This window comes from Chamaea fasciata, unplaced genomic scaffold (genome assembly GCF_029207755.1).
Source record: "Chamaea fasciata isolate MVZ Bird 193981 ecotype frontalis unplaced genomic scaffold, bChaFas1.0.hap1 SCAF_2, whole genome shotgun sequence".
Lineage (NCBI taxonomy): Eukaryota > Metazoa > Chordata > Aves > Passeriformes > Sylviidae > Chamaea > Chamaea fasciata.
This window is the reverse complement of record NW_027094087.1, coordinates 49,473,073-49,491,878: the sequence shown is the minus strand read 5'-3', so window position 1 is coordinate 49,491,878 and position 18,806 is coordinate 49,473,073. Positions and strand designations below refer to the sequence as shown.

The following is an 18,806-nucleotide window of genomic DNA, read 5'->3' as shown; positions in this document are numbered from 1 at the left end:
ATCTACAAAAACATTTGATAAATGCAGCCTGCATTTAGCCTGCATCTGTTATTTAGCCAACATGTTTATCCAGGTTTCTGAAATTCCTGACAGACCAAACATTGTCCCTTTCCTTCCACAAGGACAGCAATGCAAAAGTGCAGATTCAGTTGCTTAACAGCATGCCAGCATGCTATTACATGTGCACACAAAGAGGTGGAAGTAGAGTACATGCCATGGAAACCTCTGGCTGGCAAGAAGAAAAGCCAAAAGTAGGATACCTCAGGGCTCTGATATGTGTGGCTGAGGGCAGAAGGAACACAGCTGAAAATGAAGGGACTGAGGAAGGTCAGATAGAAAATACTCTGGGGTGGGTTGGCAATTGGAAGGGCACAGATCTTGGTACAGGAGATTTAAGACAGAAGGTTGGGAATTTTCCTTTTAGCCAGAGTGGATTTGTGAGGAGAAGGGATGTAGCTGTCAACCAGGAAAAGCAGAGAGGCACTAAAATGGGAGAGGAACAGAGCAGGAGAGACTTAGGGTAGGGAAATCAGGACTGGGTAGTGATTAAATAGGACAGTTATCATCAGTCCCTGTTCACAGCTGGACATACCTAAGTGCACGTCTTCTCTTTTTTGCTCACTGGAAATTTCTTCTATGTGCTCAAATTCCTCAAAAGTCTTATAATTTCTTTCCCTGCACTCACTAAGGCAGGCACACAGGGCAGCTCTTTCTACCTTGACCATAGAAAGGACATTGAAAGAGCCATTGATGACAGACACTAGTTCTTGATCTATGTAGGCAATGTCTTTAACCAATTAAATTCTTAATTCTTCTTTACTAATCAAAGGTCTTTCACTCAGTGCTTGATGCATAGGACATCAGTCTGATTGATTACATGGCTACCAAACAAAATGTCAGCAGTTTTAAACCAAAGCATTACGAAGACATTAACTAGAAGATACTAAAATGATATAATAAAAATAAGAAAATGAGAAGTCGTGTTAAAGAAATACGACTAAAGCTAACAAGAAACGGTAGCTTTAGAGTAAACCAGGAATTTATATATTGAAACTAAACCCAAATAGAAATTTAGAAAAAATATCATAATAGGGCTTTTTCCCGGGGTGAACTTCCCTAGTTTTTTTTAAGTTTATACCGTTATTCATTTATTTTGTATTGTGTAAACTCAAACCCACAAAAGAAAAAATCATTTTAAAGGTACTTATAATAGTATCTGCATTTATGATGCATGCTGAGAAAGATGGTATGGGATTTTTTTAATTAACATTTCTTAGAAAAGAAATTTAAAACAAAATCTCTCACAAAGGTTACAGCATCCAGCAACAAAAGTTAACAGTGGAGCACAATGTTCCATATAGACGATGAAACTTATCTTAAAAAATTTTGGTTTAGGCACTACTTTTTAAAAAACAAAAAGTTTTTTTTAAAAAAACCTTTAAAACATCTGTAATTTGTACAAACAAATGAAAATAAATACTGATGTTACTTACAAAAATCCCTGTTACAACTGCTTCATGCATACATAATGGCTGATCAATTAATAATGAAAAATATGTGCAAACATCTCCTATGATGCCTTAAGTAGCAGGTAAAGGGCAATAAATAATAGATTAAGATGCATTCATTACTATCTCATGATCTTCAAATGCATTTCCTTTCAGATGTAGTTGGAATAAGGAGCATATGTTTCATTAGAAGAGCAGTATGATTATTTTGAGCAGCAGGCAGAAATTCAATAGAATTGGAATTTTATGATAATCATGATTATCAACCATGTTCCTTATAGCATCATCCTTTCTTGGAAACATATATACAATGAGACTTCTAGGAGGATGGAGACATGAGTTTTGTCAGGACTTCCTGAGGCAAAGGATACTTTCACAGGCAATGGAAATTAGACCTTTAGTCCACTTTGCATACTTAGGCTGTTACCTTTATGCAAAATAGTTTTAAAATAGTCTGGAAATCTCTATGCTAGTACAATACAAATAACAGTGTAGCAAATGTAATTCCCAGAGTACTATATACCTAGGAGACCTGAGAAACTGGATACTTTTCTTGCCTTCAAAGAGAAAGCTGTTTCTACAACTTTTTAATATAGTTTGTTCTGTCAAGAAAAATAAATCAATAGCTTCCAGTCCATCTGCACCACATACCTTTAAGAAATCTATTAATGTACAGTACTTTGGGAAAAATATAGGTAGTGATAGCAAGGGAATGGAAAAGTCAATCAATTTTTGATGGAAGTTTCTGATAACCTACACACTGATTTGCTTCACACAAAATATAATAGCTGAATTGCACCATTGCCATGCTTTCATTTCTGAAACACTCCTGAATAATGCAAACAGGAACATCAATTTTAAACTGTAAATATCTATTCATTACTTGGTTAACATTAATTGTGTTCTCAGTAATTAACAGGATGTCAGCTGAAGCATAAAAAGGAAAAAAAAATGATTCACACATTTCTAGTGTTGGAGATGTGGAAACACTGTTGAAAGGAATAGTCCAATAAACCTTCAAGGTAAGCAAGGACAGCTTCAACAGCAACCACTAGTGAAAAAGTTCATTTCAAGTGATCCTGACCACTATAGCTAAATCTCCTTGAAATTGGTAGCTGTAATTTGAAGAGGTTACTTGGTTTGACATGGTAAGGCTGATCAGCGGTTATTAACAGAATACCATGCTCCTCTATCTCTCCCCTTATTCTGATGAAAAGGTATTGCTCTCTCAAATTAAGCACTGATGACCCGCTGCCTGGTAAGAGAAAGGGCTGCTCTCAGTTTTTCTGTCTCTAGTTCCACATCTTCCAGATAGAACACAGATCTTTTCATACCAATTTTGGGAAAATATCCTTATCTAAGAGGAGAAATCAACAGAGAACAAATCAATATTTTCAAAGCGATTCCAATTGCTCCCATTTCAGGAATGAACATTTTGGCATTTTATGCTAAGTTCATAAGGGTAGTTCTCGGTAACCAGTTCATGGACACTAATGGTGCCTTGACTAACACAGTTCTGTCTATGAACACATATGAAAAAATTATAGATGTGAATGGGGATATTACGAAGACACATAATGTTATTATTGGATTAGGTGCCTGACATCAAAGAATTTGATTCCAGCTTTTGTCATTTGCATCTGGACTGTCATGGAGTCAGGACTGATCAGACCAAGACAGAGGTCTACAATGACATGTATAGTGAATCAAGAAAGGCATTTCTAGTGACCAGTAGATCTCAAAGCAGGTCACATGAACCCTACCTTAAACGTGCCCTAACCTCTCTTCACCTCTTTGTAGGGAGATGAAGATGAGTAACTCACATATTGATTCTAGTACTATAACTAGTAATATTTTCCAGAAAGTAGAACTCATGTATGACTGAAGATTTTGAGACAAAACCCTGAAAATCCAGTACAGAGGTTTTGGTCAATAATTTTAAATGTTATTTTCATATTTACTAAATCTCCCTATTTCATTTATTTAATTAATTAAATTTTAATTTAATTAATCCTTTGGTATTTTGAATAGGAAGAAGCAAGCCTGCAGCATTTTCTCTTGTAGGACTGTTTTTTTCAGACAACCTTCAGATGCAAGAGAAAAGTTCTGATCTGCCATTTTGCTTGAGAGTCTGGTAATAAATTACATAAAAGTGTAATGCTATATATGACCTAAACTGAAGAGAGAGAACTTTCTCTTAACTTTGCAAGATCTGCTTTGTCTGACTACACACTGACTAATTTAGAAGTACTGAACACCCTTTAAAGTTATTGGAAACAAGGAGGAGAAACGTAGGCACTTTTAAGGAACTTACGATGAGAGTAAATTTACAGGTACAGATATATTTTTCTCCTCCCATGGATCAGGTTAGAAGGAAAAAAATATACAGACATATAGAATTTTATAAAGAAATAAATATTTTTACTGTTAAATGGTAGTCATGGACACGACTGTAATAGTTTTTTCTTCCTGGGAGTGACTTTTCTTCTTCAAGCACCATAAGATAACACCTAGCTTATGAGCAATACCTGAATAATAGTAAAAAAAAAATATTTTGCCATCTACAAACATTTATACGTAAGAGTAGAATATATTTCCCTGCAAAATATATTTTAAGGTATTTTATTTCAATACTATCTTTTATTCATATACAGTAATATCAATAAAGAAGGCAAAGTTTAATATTTTTATTATGATAATGGAAGAGTCTCATATCAAATAAAATGATGTTAAAATTCTTATAACCTACACTTGACACCAGCTGCAGTTACTCATAGGAAGCATTCACTGATCACATACTGCAAGATAGCTGAGACAAGTAGGATCTCACACAGATTTAAATAGATTTTAATTAAAGATATTGTCCCATGTAAAGGAAAAAGAATAAGAGTGTTACTAAGAACAAAATAATTATCTCAAATACTAGTAGTATACCTAATTCTATCTTACCCTTTTTCTCTGCTATGTTTGCTGGTCAGATAATTTGATTCTACCAAAAATGGAGAAATGGTTTTCTTTTAAGGAGTCAACCCCTCTTCCTGAATTCATAGAGATCTTCTCCTGAACAGTTCTAACAATTATGATACAGTTTTCTTGATAAACAAAGAAAAAAAATCTTTATATCCATCTAGTGTTGTATCGAATGAATAAAATATGTCTTCACTTCCAGGTAACAACTAAACTTCTATCAATTTTTTAATAAGCAGGACTTAACTTTAAAAATGTGTTGTTAATTTTACAGACTACATTAAGCCACTCTGTGTGAAGTAAAAAGACCTTAACATTTAAAATAATATTTAAAAATCGCATTTGCTGCCAACATCTGAAAGCAAGTCATGTCACTAAAAAGAAACCAATTGGCTTATCCACTGCAATCAAAGATTCTCTTGAAATGACAAAATATGTTCTGATTTCTGGCCTTTTCTGACAGCATTTGCAACTTCTTTTCATTTAACTTCTTGCTGATGTTCAAAACTGAGGAATTGTGCTCACAATATAAGAAGTGGAATTATTTTTCCTCCAATGGGTGCAGCTGTGAAGAGCATGAGACTGAGACCTCAGAGAGTTAAAACCCTTAAGGATCTGATGATATCAACAAATAAAATAACTAACCACAGATAACATTTCCTTTCCTGAATAATTTATTTCTAAAGCCAAACCATTTTTCTTTCTAACCCGCTCACACTTATAATGTAGCTCTATTGAACTATTTCAAAACCAAAACTATTTTACTTGAACTCAAGGTAAAGCAAGCACAGTAGGTAATAATATTATATTATATTATATATTAATATAATATTGAGCAATACAAAATATTTTCTTCTTTGTATTGCAGACAATAATCTTATGAATCAAAATCACAAACCTTGGCTTACACACTGTTAGAAATGAAAGGAATTTATAATATACATACATGCACACATCAAAGCCCAAGAAATGCCAGATAAACAAAATGATAGCTTAAGTTCAGGTAGTAAGTATTTTAACATAATACTCCCAGAACAGCATATGACAAGCACAAGTCACCCTATTACTGAAGTACAATTTTAACTATTCTGTTCTTTATAAACTGGATGCATTCTAAATCACTTCTGCTTTTTATAAATTGGTCTTTTTACCCAGTGAGATTTTACAAAATTATACCAAGGATATCTTCATCAGATTAGATTTTTTAAAATCTTTTACATTCTGCGTTTACAGCACAGTGCATGCAAATAATTGCGGAAATGTACATGCCAACTTGGCTAAAGGTACATTCAGGTAAACCTCTGTTTTTCAAGAACTACAAAAAACTCCCATATTCCTACCTTATAGAGTATCTATTAAAACATACAAACAAACAAAACAAAACAAATCAAGCCCAAAACATATAATATTTGCTTTGGTAGAAAAATTAGTTTCCTTCAAGAGAAACACATCACAGCACATTAACTAACAGGCATAAAATAATTCACATACAATATCAGAGGTTTACATACCATCAGGAAGGTGAGAAAAAAAGCAAGAAAGGAAGGCAAAAGAACAGGAAAAGATACAGGGAAGGGAATACTACAAAACTACTTTATACTTCATGTGGTATGCAATATTTTCAAAACAGGACTGATTTTATTTTTGTGGACCTAATATTACAGAAGAATAACCACAAACCAAAAGCATTTAAATTTTCCTATATCCGTTCCCGTCTCCTGACTGTTTTTTTTTTTAAATGTTTCCTTTTATTTATAATAATTAAAGAAAATAAATTGTAGGAAAAGTGGGAGAGAGATTTTCTAGAAAAATGTAGGCAGGAAGTTAAAGTTTTAAAGGTATCATCAGGTCTGATCTCCATGTAACCTGAGGCGTATACTTATTTATCAACAGTAACATCACATTTAGTTCTTGAAGTGCATTACATTAAATAAGAACACCCAAACAGGTTAGGAGATGATGTTTATATTACCTTTGTAAAATGAGTGGGCAAAGCTCTGCTCAGGAATTAACTTGGCAAGGAATCCATGGTTCAAACTTGGGTGAGGGATAGATGGTATGACCACAACTGTGGAGAAAATCATGGAATCAAATGTGAGCCAGCTAGTATTCATGTGAGGCCTGGTCCACTGTGGATCCATGACAAATATCCTATCTCATTGAAACATGCAAATATGGTATTACTGCCACAAAAAAAAAAAAAAAAAGGCATTTCTAAAAGGAAAAAAAAAAAACAAGTTCTGTATCAAGAGATAGGAAACAGCATACCTATTATTTGGGCACTTCAAGAGCAACATTTATAGGGGAAAGAGACACAGATAGATAGATATACACAAGCAAATAGGCAAGACAATCATGGATGAAAGTAGCAGTTTCTTGTTCAGAACCATAACACTAAATCAGGAAGGCAAAAAGAATTATGATTTCTCTTGACTTGCTACATTCATGCAGTATTTTTAAAATGGGAAGCCTACAAGCACACTAACTTCAGAAAATTACATAAACTAAGCAAATTAAAACATCTTGATGAATCATAAAATAATGAATAAATATGAATATGACACAAATTGGAAGAAAAATTCTATTAAGAATGAAAATTAGCAACTCCATAAAAGAAGAAAGCAATTCAAGACCAATACAAGAACAAAAACATACACAAAAAAAATTGTGGACAAATGCAGATCCTGTTTTAACTCTTTTAACACAGAAGGTACAGTTATAATCAATCCAATCAGACTTGAAAAAAAAATACTGAACTGAGTGCAAAATATCTGAAACAAAGTGGAGTAAGGTTTGCATTCCTCAATTCTAACAGGTTCTGAGACCTAATAGACTTCCTCCTTTCGGGCTGAAGAACACATGCCATTAAAATCACTACTACTACAACAAATCACACAGTTCAGTCAAAGAAGGTGATAGCAATGCTTTTTTACTGTTCTAGTGTTAGGTTTTTAAATGCAGGCACCAATACAGCAGGACTCAAAGAAAGTACTCAGTCCTTCACCACTACCCTTTCACAAACCTCCTCACTCAAACAAAATAAGCTCACATGGGCAAGCAGCTGTGTTCTATGTTTATTCATTTCATGGTATAAAGATATCTGTTCCACCTGACATGTAACAGATTCAGGAAGATTTTTGGTGAACTACCTTGTACTTTACAACTTCAACTCCAATAGAAACCCTGGATTTTTAAAATAATTTTCAAGTTAAAGAGAAATAAAAACATTAAAAAATATACAAATGAAAATTAGTAATATCATATATGAAAATATAGAGAATATCTGAAATATGCCAATGTATTTTAAAACCCCAAACTATTATACTGGGAAAAAGTAATCTCTAATTTCCTGTAACAATTTTAAGCTACTCACTAAAAATACTTTGTAGTAAAATAATTACAGTTCTAAACAATAAATAAATCATGTAACATTTGAAGAAAACAAATTTACCTGTACTTGTTGGTGAATTTATTTCTTGTCTGATATTTCTACCTGCCTGGCTCCCAGACCTCGCAGTTTCTCGCTGTGGTTCCAGGATGTCACGGTACTTGGAGACCATCAGGACAGAGATGAAGTAAACTACTGCCAAAGCCAGGAACTGAGCTTGTTTGCTGTCATCCTGTGCCAGGGAAAAAGAAACACATCTAGAATATTGAATATTTTCACAGAATTTTTGTACAAGATCATCACAAGATTATCTTAATAGATAATACCTGTCTGAAATGCTACTTCTGTCAGCGTGGCAGCAATTGGATAATGCAGAATGCTGAGTGGGTTTTCAGTGGAGCAGTACACACACACAGGGCACATACTAAGTACTGAATTTTGGAGGTAATTCTGCGACTACACAAATTTCAGAGTCGGTGGGGTCAATGGACTTTTCAAAACAGAGGCCTGACTCTACACTGAGTGCACTTCAAAAGCTTCCTGGCAGCAAGGGCAACTGTCTTCTGCTGCGCCAAGGATGAGACTGTGAAGGTCCCTGACAGAAGGAGGTAAAGGCTACAACTGCTGAGAGGGAAATCTAAGCTCACTGATGCTTCTCTAGTTGGCACTGGACGCATAAGCAGGCATAACAGCTTCTGGTAATATGAAAAAGTAGGAAAAATGTACCAGTGTTTTTCTTACAGAAATAAATTCCAGTTTGTACATTCCGATTTCACCTTCCACAGGACCTGTCAGCAGCAATCCTAGGTTTCAATGGTTGATTTAAGTGAAAGCCAGGACCACTATAACTTTGCTGTCTTCTTTGCTTCTCATTCCATGTAATCTGCTGTTCAAACTAAACTGCCATCTATGGCTAAGATTTTATCCTGACCGAGAGTAATTTGCTCTAGTTCAACTGAAATGCCTTTTATTATTATCATCATGTAAAACTTAACATGAAAAAATTAAAACTTTAGTTTCTATCTACTCCTACAGTGGTTTCATCTTTTCTCAATTCCACAAGTATGCACTTTCTACAAATCCAATGCTTTTTTTCTGTTTTGTGGGTGTTATTTAACCTGGCTGCATGTTTTTGCAAGTCTTAAAATAACTAGAAATTCTCTTATTAATTTCTTTCATATAAGTTCCAAAAACATGCTCTCTTGTATTATTTTTTCCATTATTTAAGAAAAGGTAAAATCATATTGCCACTTTGAATTCAGCTTGGAGAATTTAAACATAACATATATACTTGCAGGTATACAGTAATAATTCCTATTCTACTACTTTCAAAAACAGGTACATTGTGGCGTAGTTTTGTGCTAAAAACCATTGCAGAAAAATCTGAAAAACATTTTTATAAATGTTTACACACATAAATATGTTCAGCAGAAGTGAGAATTGTGTTTACAAACTGATTTGTTGCATTTCTGTAACACTTATACTAATTCTTCTTTCTACCCTGGTTGGACAAATAGTTGACACCTTTAGTAATACAATTTTAATCACATAAGTAACTGATTTATCTTGGCTGTGATAATTTGGCTAGTATAAGATTAAGGCTGACTGTTAAACACAGTTAACTACGAATCTCAAATAGTTTAATCAATATAATTTCTAAGTGCAGAAGGTGGCTGGCAGTTACAAAGTCACAAGCAGATAGCTTACAGATAATATATGAAGTGCCACACATGAAGGATACTTTTAATTTGGGTACAATCAAAAAAATCTCTTTCAAGAAATAAGTGATGATTTTGTAGAAGAAAGAATTACAGCACATATTACTCACCACATCACGAAAAACAACTGCTCGTAGACGATTAATATCAACATCCTGAAGAAGCCTATCAGGGTCTTTTATGGGAGAAAGATTTCCAGGGACATTTTCAAGGGGAGTCTAAAAATAAAAAGTAGTGAGAATTTTTTTGCCCCCTCAAAATATCAAAACATTTCTGTTAGAATCTAAATTTGACATATTTTTTAGCTATTACATCAATCTTGATATTCCACATAATACTCAGAAAATGGCTCTAGAAAAAAAGTGATGTTTTGAATTATTTTCTTAATACTATTTAGATATAAATTGTTACACTTTTCCAGTACCTTGGAAAAACTGTACCACTACACAGAGTTAAGATAATAATTTTCACACAGAAGTTTGTTTCAGATTACAGTTGCTTCATAGCAGAACAGCAAATTATTTCTAACATGCATGTTGTATTTGAAAATGCTGAACAGAAATATAAAAATAAATGTTAATTTTACTGAGACTTATTAAAGGCTACTTATAAAATAACTGCTACTATTTTAAAAAAACCACAGAATAGCATGCCCCCTTTAATAAATAAAATGTATTAAATGCGAGGCCTGAACACAGGCCTTACAGTGATTTTCCTTGCATTGAATGTGACAATACAGAAAAATGTAAAGTCTTTGTGAGATTTAATGAAACAATATAGCGAAAGGAGCCAACTTTGTAAAGGCTATTTTAGAGAAGAAAAAACACCAGTTTAGTAATGAAAATATAATAGCAAAAGAGAAGGGATCCTGTACATCATGCAATGTCTTGTATTTTAGTCATGGGCTCTGCTAAATTATTTCAGATTTTAATTTCTGTATCCCCAAACTTTTAAAGCTGTGAACAAGTTAAAACAAAACAAAAAAACCCCCACAACAAACCAAAAAGCCACAAACAAAACAAAACAACCAAAAAACTCAACCCCACCCCCCAAAAAAAAGAAAAAAAAACCAAACCCCCCCCCCAAAAAACCAAAAAAAACCCCCCAAAAACTCCCAAAACCAAAAAACCCACCAAAAAAAAAAAAAAACCCCAAACCCAGAAAAACCCAAAACAACCCAATAAGAATAATGAATTAATGACACTGGAAAAACTAAGTGGTAACTGAATATCCAATAAAAATCACTTCTAAAAGCAGATAGTAAATACTGATGCTGAATATGCATTCAAAGGTCTGTTGAAGCTGTTGGAACTCAGATATTCCACCAAAAGAGATGTGATTGCAGGATTTCATCAAAACTGGAGAGTACTCTGATGGAATAAAAAAGACTATGCAGGTATATATGGCAGAGGTGAGTAAGGGGACTTGCTCTTTCAAGCAGGCCAAGCAAGAGTGCAAAGGCTGGTTAGAACTGCTCCAGTCATACTCCTGCATCAAGGTTTTCATCTTTCAAATAAGCCTCCCCATACACTTTTACCATAAACCAATTAACAGGAAAAATCTAAGCTTTTGCCAAATACTTGAGAAGGCAGTTACAATTATTTTCTGATCCTAAAAAATGGTTTTTCAGACTTATCATTGCTGTTGGTTGCTTCAGGCTCAGTTACCTTGGTTGCTGCTGATGCTGTTACACTCTGAAGAGCGTCTTGAGTTTTACCGCCAATTAATGACGTCTTGTTCACTCTCTCTCTTTGCCTTTGCCTGCATTCTAAGCAGTTCCTCACAGCCACACAACAAACTAAAAGAAGAAATGAAAATGCCACAAATTAGAATATTTTTTCAATATTATACTTAGAACATCAATTAGCAGTCATTACTAGTAGGCAGTAATTGAAAGTTTGATTAAAAAACTGAGAATAACTCACTAATTTTATACCAGGAGCAGTAAAATTATCAGTAACATAATAAGTGGTATGAATAATAGCAAACAGTGAAGATAAATGCCTTACTGTTGCAAAATATATTGAGGTCTACAGTGTCTGCACAAGTATCCCACTCTTTTTATTTTACATAGCCTATAGAGTCCTACAAACCCATGGATACTTGGATAAGAAAAACTGCCACACAGAGGCAGCAAAGCACCTTTGAAAAAATAATCTTTTGTTTACTGACCTAAATTTAATATTTTTACTTTCCCTGAATATATAAAATTTGAAATACATAAGGAAGAACATTTTCAGACATGTCTTTCTTATGACTAAATTGAATCGGCCTTAAAATGTATCAAGTCAATAATAAATGGGATTTTTACTTTTTCACATCAAACTCTACCTACAAGGACCTTTCCTACACATGTCACTGTTTGATCCATCACAACTCATTGATCTGTAAGTAACTATTTAATACATCCTGTCTGCTGACTTACCAAGCCTTAGGCACTGTCGCATTAGACCTCCAGAAGACATGTTTTTTTCAGCTTCAATCTCACTAAAATTTAGAGAACTGGCAAATACTAGTACATCAACCATTGCCATCAGACGGCTGAGAAATGTTACTGCTGTCTCTGCCGACATTCCTTGTGTCACTTCAATATTTTCCAATTCAGTCTTTAAAAGGAGATAATTGAATTAAACAGTTTGAACACAACTGAAATATAAAGACAGCACATACACATAGAAATCTAAACTGTTATGCTTAATGGCAGATAGATTGAAAAGTTATTTAAAAATCTTCTACTGACACCATTAACATAAGCTGTGAGTGAAATTCAAAGTAAAGCAGCATGAAGAGTGAGAAAATTATTTACATTTATATGTTGTAATAAATGAGAAAAAGTCTAATATAAATGAGAAAGTTATTAGCAATTACAGAAAGACAAAGTAAGGGCAGATAATAAAACAATACATGGTGTAAAAGGGTGCAACATATTCTTATGTTCTTCCATAGGCTACACAAACAGGTAACAGACTAAAGAAATTACTCTGTGTACAGTTTTACTTTTTTATGTTCCTTTAGATAAACAAGCAAATGTGAGGAGCGGAGTGGGAAAAAACATACAGTTTCACACTCTGTCTCCATGAATCAATTTTCCCTGGAATGTTTACAGCATATACAATCCTGACAGAGTCCAATTCTCCAACTATGTTTGGTACCTCACGACAACAACAGAGGGAAGGTAAAAAGGGACAAGTGGCATGGCGTGCAGCTCACATGTCCCAGAGAGTTGCTGTTTCTTTCCTAACGTATTGTTGGGCTCTCCTTAGTGGGAATTGGCAGAAAATTTCAGAATGAGTTCGATATTTCTGAAAGTTAAAATGTTTTTCTCCAAAAAGACACTTAGATGTCCAGAATCATGTTTTAAAATGCCTTCAGGTATTTAACAGTGCAGATAAATGAGGAAACAGTTAGCTTAATCCAAAAAAATAAATATCTGTTTAAACACTTTAGCCTCTGGAGCTAGGCAAATTGAAAACAGCAATGTGTGATAGTCGTCTGCATCCAGAATTATATGCCTAAATACTATTTTAAAATTTGTTTAAAGGTGTCTGATTTTTACTGATTTTTATTTTTACAAGCTTTCCAATTGAAAGACTTTCTGAGCACACAGTTTAGTCCCTTTGAAAAGTAAATTCATTGTGCTTCTCTACTTTTATTAATTTGCTTAGAAGTATTTCTATTAAAATATATATATATACATTTTGTGCTTTTAAGGTCATTTCCTTTCAAAGGAAATAAAAAATACAGAAAAAAAAATTCCTTTATTTCTATACTCCTAAAACATTATTAGCCTCACTCATGCCTTACTTTTAAGAATATTTTTGCATCCAAAATTATAAAATTGCAAACTGTGCCAAATAGTATTAAGGAAGCAACTGTTTTGAAAGATGAAAGATACAAAGTGGCATGTGTCATCATAATGATAGATAGCCCTTGTTTAATTTCTCTTAAGGATGTAGCATGTCGGTCATATGAGTGATTTGGGAAGGGCTGTCATCTGTCTGAACTGCCCAATATTATTAGAAAAATAGTAAAATGACAACTCTCAGAAACAAGATTTTCAGCCTATTTCCTATCTTCTTTGGCCAGGGCTCCCCTGTTTAGTTTGTGCTGCGCCCCTACTTTTTGGAAAAATAGGTTCTTGGGTTTTTTATAACAGACTGGAAGAAGATTTTTTGAAAGCACTCATCCAAAGAAAATATATTTGCAAAAATCTATAGCCATAACAGTCTGCTAGAAAAACTCATATGTGGTTATGGAAACTTGAACTTTGAACTCATGCTTGAAATAACATCAGGCTTGCTTGCAGCCAGTTGACTGCCTGATGTTGATTTTTATCAAGTTTCAACTGTATTGTGCCAATCATAGTATTAAACCTCTCAGAATATCTATTGCTTTTTCATTTTCTGCAAGTTACATAGTAAATTTACTCTAATATAAGACTTAAGTGCATTTCAACAAAAATTTCAGCAAACTTTGAATTAAAAAGAAAAATTTTTTTTACGAATCTCCCTAAAATTCTGCCACACGGAGGAAAAAAAAAAAGACTGGCAGTTTTTTGCACCAAATTACCATCACTTCTACCCGTTAAATACAGTACATTGATATTGTAACAGTGTCTAAAAATATATTCCATTATTGATCAAGCTGCCTTTTAGTATCACCAAGATTTTAGATAGTGGTGTCTCTCAAACTCATTGAAAAGGGAACTGATCACCAATCCCTAACTACCTGGGGTAATTTAAGAGCAGTACAAAGTCTCCCACACAATGAACATGTTCAGGACATAAAGAGTTTCTCTACGGACAACTGCATTTGTAACTTAAATTAGCTCACAGACCTAACCACATTCAGTCCAGGAGCTAACAGCGAACACCATAATTGACAATGCATTAGGTTATTAAGGGAAATATGGTATGAAAAATTAATTACTACACCTAATATACTTCTATTCACATCCCACTGTATATTGGAAAATAATAGGAAGTATAATAGCAGTAAAAAAAGCCAAAATATCAAATGATCAAAAAGAAGGTATTTTTGAAAATGCAAAAAACTGAAACTTACAGCAGAAATACTAACCTTAGAACCCTGGACATGCAACAGACAAAACAGACAACAGATCACAACAATAAAAGAAAAAGAAAATTATTTAAGTTAACTAAAATACAAGGTAAATTGAAAAATTAGTATCTAGGAATTACACATTTGTTTAATTTATACTTAAAACAGCAAAGCAAGAACATTTGAAAATAAAGACTTGTCAAAGATAGCTATGCACAAGGAAAACTTTAAATCTTGTATTATAGAGTTCATGTAAACATTGATTCTTCCAAAGCAATGTACATCTTTTATGTAGTACATAAAATAATTTTATGAAGCAATGCAAAACAAAATAATGTTTTAACTAATAATATAGATATGAGAATTTTACAAGAAGGCATTCAACAACATGTAATTAAGTAGTTCATCTTTTTATGAGGAGGCAAATATGTTTAAAATGCTTAGAAAAAACAAATATGAATTACAACAAGCAACCTGGTTCATCATGCATAATGCTCTTCCCTTGGATACACTACAAGATAGGTCATTATAATACTACATTTGAGTGTGAATTCTTAAACCTAAACCAGTACCAAACTAGGTATGACAATGTTTTTGAACCACAGGGAAAAAAAAAAAATCAGGATTTTCTAAGACACTCAGACTGAGTTCAAATTTTTCAATGAAATTCAAATTTCATCGTTCACAATTAAATATGTGTGTTTAATATTTATGGCTTGGTTTTAGGTAGAATCACTTTCTCTATTGTCACAGCAGGCTAGGAACTAATTCTTAAGTTTTTACTGGTTCTGTTTTAAAAATAGAAACTTCAGAGTATGTCAGTTATCATTGCTATAATTTAGGCAGTGGAAAAATCTAATTTAACAAAAAGAAAAACAAGCTGAAATGAACTGTTTTCTTCCCTCTTGGGGCAGAAAATACCACAGTCAACCAGTTTTTAAATGTGTCTTCATCTTTTGGTAGTTGGATGCAGCTGGAGAACTAACCTGTGTCTGTTATCTCTAAGTCACTAGCTGACAATTTTCATATCAGTTTTACCACTTTTGGTTATCAGAATGTTTGTAGAACACATGGCATCAGTGGAACCACACAAATCCTGAACATGATAATGGTAACACAATACACAGGTCATACGTCTCAGCTTTTAATCCACAGACCTAATGAGGCCATCATTAAATGTTTAATGGAGTCTTGCGGACATTTCATATAACAGCAGCAGCCCTCAGATCAAAATTTGAAAGTTGATATTTTGAATTCTGCAAGTAAGAAGCTGAATTATAGACTTCTTAGAATAATTGGAAAAACAAACTGATTACAAGGGGTCTGGAAATTTTTTCTGAATTGACACATATCCTCAAATTTCTTTTGCCTTGCTCAGAGTCCTCAAGTCCTTGTCACAGCTGCTATCCTTGTAGCAAGCAGTGATTACTGCCAATTGCTAGCGTGTACACAAAATGTTGTAACTGTAAACCAGCTTCTATTAACAGAAAGCATCTTCTGCAAACCTTTTCCCTTAAAAGGCCTGTTTTTCGCACTTCCACAACATCTTAATAATGTCTTCTGTATGGTTGCAGCTATTTTTAGAAAGCCTCAAAGATATCCCCAACAAAAAGGAGAAAATAAAAGGAAATCAGTATTTTGTATTTTATGACCTCCCCATAACAGTAGCAGAATTTTCTAATATTCCCAATTTAATATACTAGACATCAGAATTAAAAGTAGAAGACACCCCAGATTATATTATAAACCAAAAAAAACCTGCTCATATTTTTTGTTAATATTTGCTTCCATTTCAAATTGTTTCATATATACAATTGGCAACACTTTGAAAACACCAGCATTTGAAGCTAGTCCATGTACAGACCCTGGGATAGAGGTACTATAGAAATGAAATTGAGTAAAATACTAAAAATTGTGGGAATAGATTACTGTGAATTACAGTAAACTTTTCCCTGTGTGCCATACAAAAATATAACCTTCTCTGCACTCTTGAGCTACCCACAGATTTGTGAGTGGTTTGTTTACAACAAAGATGCATTTTTTTCTTATATATATATATTTTTTTTTAATTCATATTTAAAGCTTTCTATTCACATTATCCTAGTCTGGATTTAAAAAAAAAAAAAAAAAAAAGCCAAAAAACAACAAAGCAACTAAAACCTACTACAAAACAAATAAAAACCCCAAACCAGACCAAAAACAAAACAAAAGAAAACCCCAAAGGACAAAAGGGACATTTCTATTACAAGAGTTCCCTAGTCAGGGAATTCCATAGTTAAGATTGCCTGTTCTACAGCAGGCAAGGAATCACGCTGTAATCTTCCACCCAGCCCAGAAGAATTGCCATTTCACTCCAAATCTGAATCACGCAAAGGAAAAAAAGTCTTTTTGAAATGGGAGGCTTTCAAACCTTAATATTTTTAGGTAAACTGTGACAGTACTACTTCTTTTTAGCAAGGAAGGGAACACAATACAGAATCTGTTGCACAAAAGAGAAAAAAAACACCCCAAAACTGCAACTGCTCCAGCATTCTGAAAGTCATTTTGCTAAATTTATCCTTGGCTCTTTTCTTCAAATAGACTTAATTAATTCAAGCATCTAATATTCAGCATCTGTTCTACTGATGAGAAATAGGTGAAGTGCTTTATAAAAATCAGAGGCAATAGGATACATGTAAGAGCAACTATATAGCAGATTATTGAGAAGAGAGTTTTGCAGCAGAATTTAGGAGTGCTTAAGAATGAGTGGCCCAGAATTAACTCAGATTTGCTTGAACTCCGATTCACCGAAATCAAGAAACTGTGCACAGGCAGGACTGTGAGACAATTGAAAAAGGAACTGTGTGCTTCTGTCTTTCTCCATCAGAAAACAATCTATCTCATAAAAAGAAACTGGATCGAGCTCCAGGTTAACAATCGTTCCAGCCAAACCCTACAGCGATCTGGTAGATGTCTACGTCAGAGATATCTGAACCATTTGCTTCTGTTGACTAGATCCCCATTGGCTAGAAATCTAGTCCACATGTATTCCTATCTACTCAAAGTGAATACTGAGATTCACCCTAATCTCTTCATGAATTCCATCCCTGTTTCAATCATCCCAAAGTTAAAGGGTGGAATGACCTTTACTGTCTGTTCTATAGTCTTTTTGCTTTCATGTTTCACTGTTCCAGACCAAAAAGTAAATTATTTTTTTATAAGCAGATGTTAATACATGACCTGTGCCACAAATAAAATATACTAAGAGGAAATAAGTAAAAACGATTACTTTAAAATTTCAATATGGGCCCTAAAAGACCCATAAAAGTTCAGTGGGAATATTGGAGCACCACCGTTTATGAAAGTGAAGAAGGAAGAAATTACATAAAAATGAGCATACACTTGTTGATAAATTGAATATATGTATTCTACAGGATCGACAAAATGTGAAGGTTTTGACAGCCCAGAGAAGCTCGGCAGAACAGAGATTTGGAGGATCAGAGACTAAACAAGAGGAATATGGTATGGATTCAAACAGGCACACCAGAAGATATGACTCAATCCTGCAAAGTCATAAAGGATATGGAGCTAAATAATTACATGATTAACCACTCTTTTCATAGTATAAACAGTAAAGCACACAGTGACTTTATGCATTTAAGCAGGCTTAAGAAAAACAAAGACAAGAAGTGCTTCGAAGGTTATATAATTGCTTTGTCAGGCTCAATGCCATAGGATATTATGGAATCTAAAGGCATAAGTAGCTTCAAAAAAGATTAGATAAAGTCTAGAGGGATGAATTTCTCAGTGGTTATTAAATATGACAGCTCAAATACCCTCTCTAGTAGCCGAAGTCCTAAATGTTGAAACAGAGTGTTAGTAAAGCAATCAATATGCTTGCTCAGACTTCTGCATTTTGATATAAGCTGCAAACAGTCACTGTTGGTGGCAGAATGCTAAAGCAGACAGGTCCTTGGGCTGACCCAGTGAGGCAGCTCATGTAGCCTGTGAACAACTTCCTTTCAGAAGAGTAGAGCAGTACGGCTTGAGAGGATTTCTAATACCATGCCCAATTTCAACTACAGAACTACACAGACTAACAGAATGGTTGGGGTTGGAAGGGATTCAGGAGGTGCAACAAAAAATATGAACTCTGTACATTGTGGATACAAAGTTATTCATTAA

General features: G+C 33.9%; 1 protein-coding gene and 1 long non-coding RNA gene across 7 annotated transcripts in view; one reads left to right on the top strand and one right to left on the bottom strand.

Annotated features, from left to right (window-relative positions):
• The window catches only part of LOC136285175 (uncharacterized), a 61,066-nt gene extending 42,751 nt beyond the window's left edge, over positions 1 to 18,315 (top strand). The window contains exon 3 of the long non-coding RNA XR_010719368.1: positions 18,056 to 18,315. This is a non-coding gene — a long non-coding RNA (uncharacterized lncRNA). The remainder of the gene's footprint in view (positions 1 to 18,055) is intronic.
• Positions 1 to 18,806, bottom strand: part of NBEA (neurobeachin) — a 458,833-nt gene that overhangs the window by 287,870 nt on the left and 152,157 nt on the right. For 4 of the 6 annotated variants that reach the window (XM_066176003.1, XM_066175999.1, XM_066176000.1 and 1 more), the window contains exons 25-30: positions 14,646 to 14,669; positions 12,007 to 12,187; positions 11,249 to 11,379; positions 9,692 to 9,799; positions 7,927 to 8,095; positions 6,448 to 6,543 (exon numbers count right to left, since the gene is read on the bottom strand). In XM_066176003.1, coding sequence (XP_066032100.1) covers positions 6,448 to 6,543; positions 7,927 to 8,095; positions 9,692 to 9,799; positions 11,249 to 11,379; positions 12,007 to 12,187; positions 14,646 to 14,669 — 709 coding nt within the window. The remainder of the gene's footprint in view (positions 1 to 6,447; positions 6,544 to 7,926; positions 8,096 to 9,691; positions 9,800 to 11,248; positions 11,380 to 12,006; positions 12,188 to 14,645; positions 14,670 to 18,806) is intronic. The other 2 variants (XM_066176001.1, XM_066176004.1) reach the window with 2 other exon arrangements.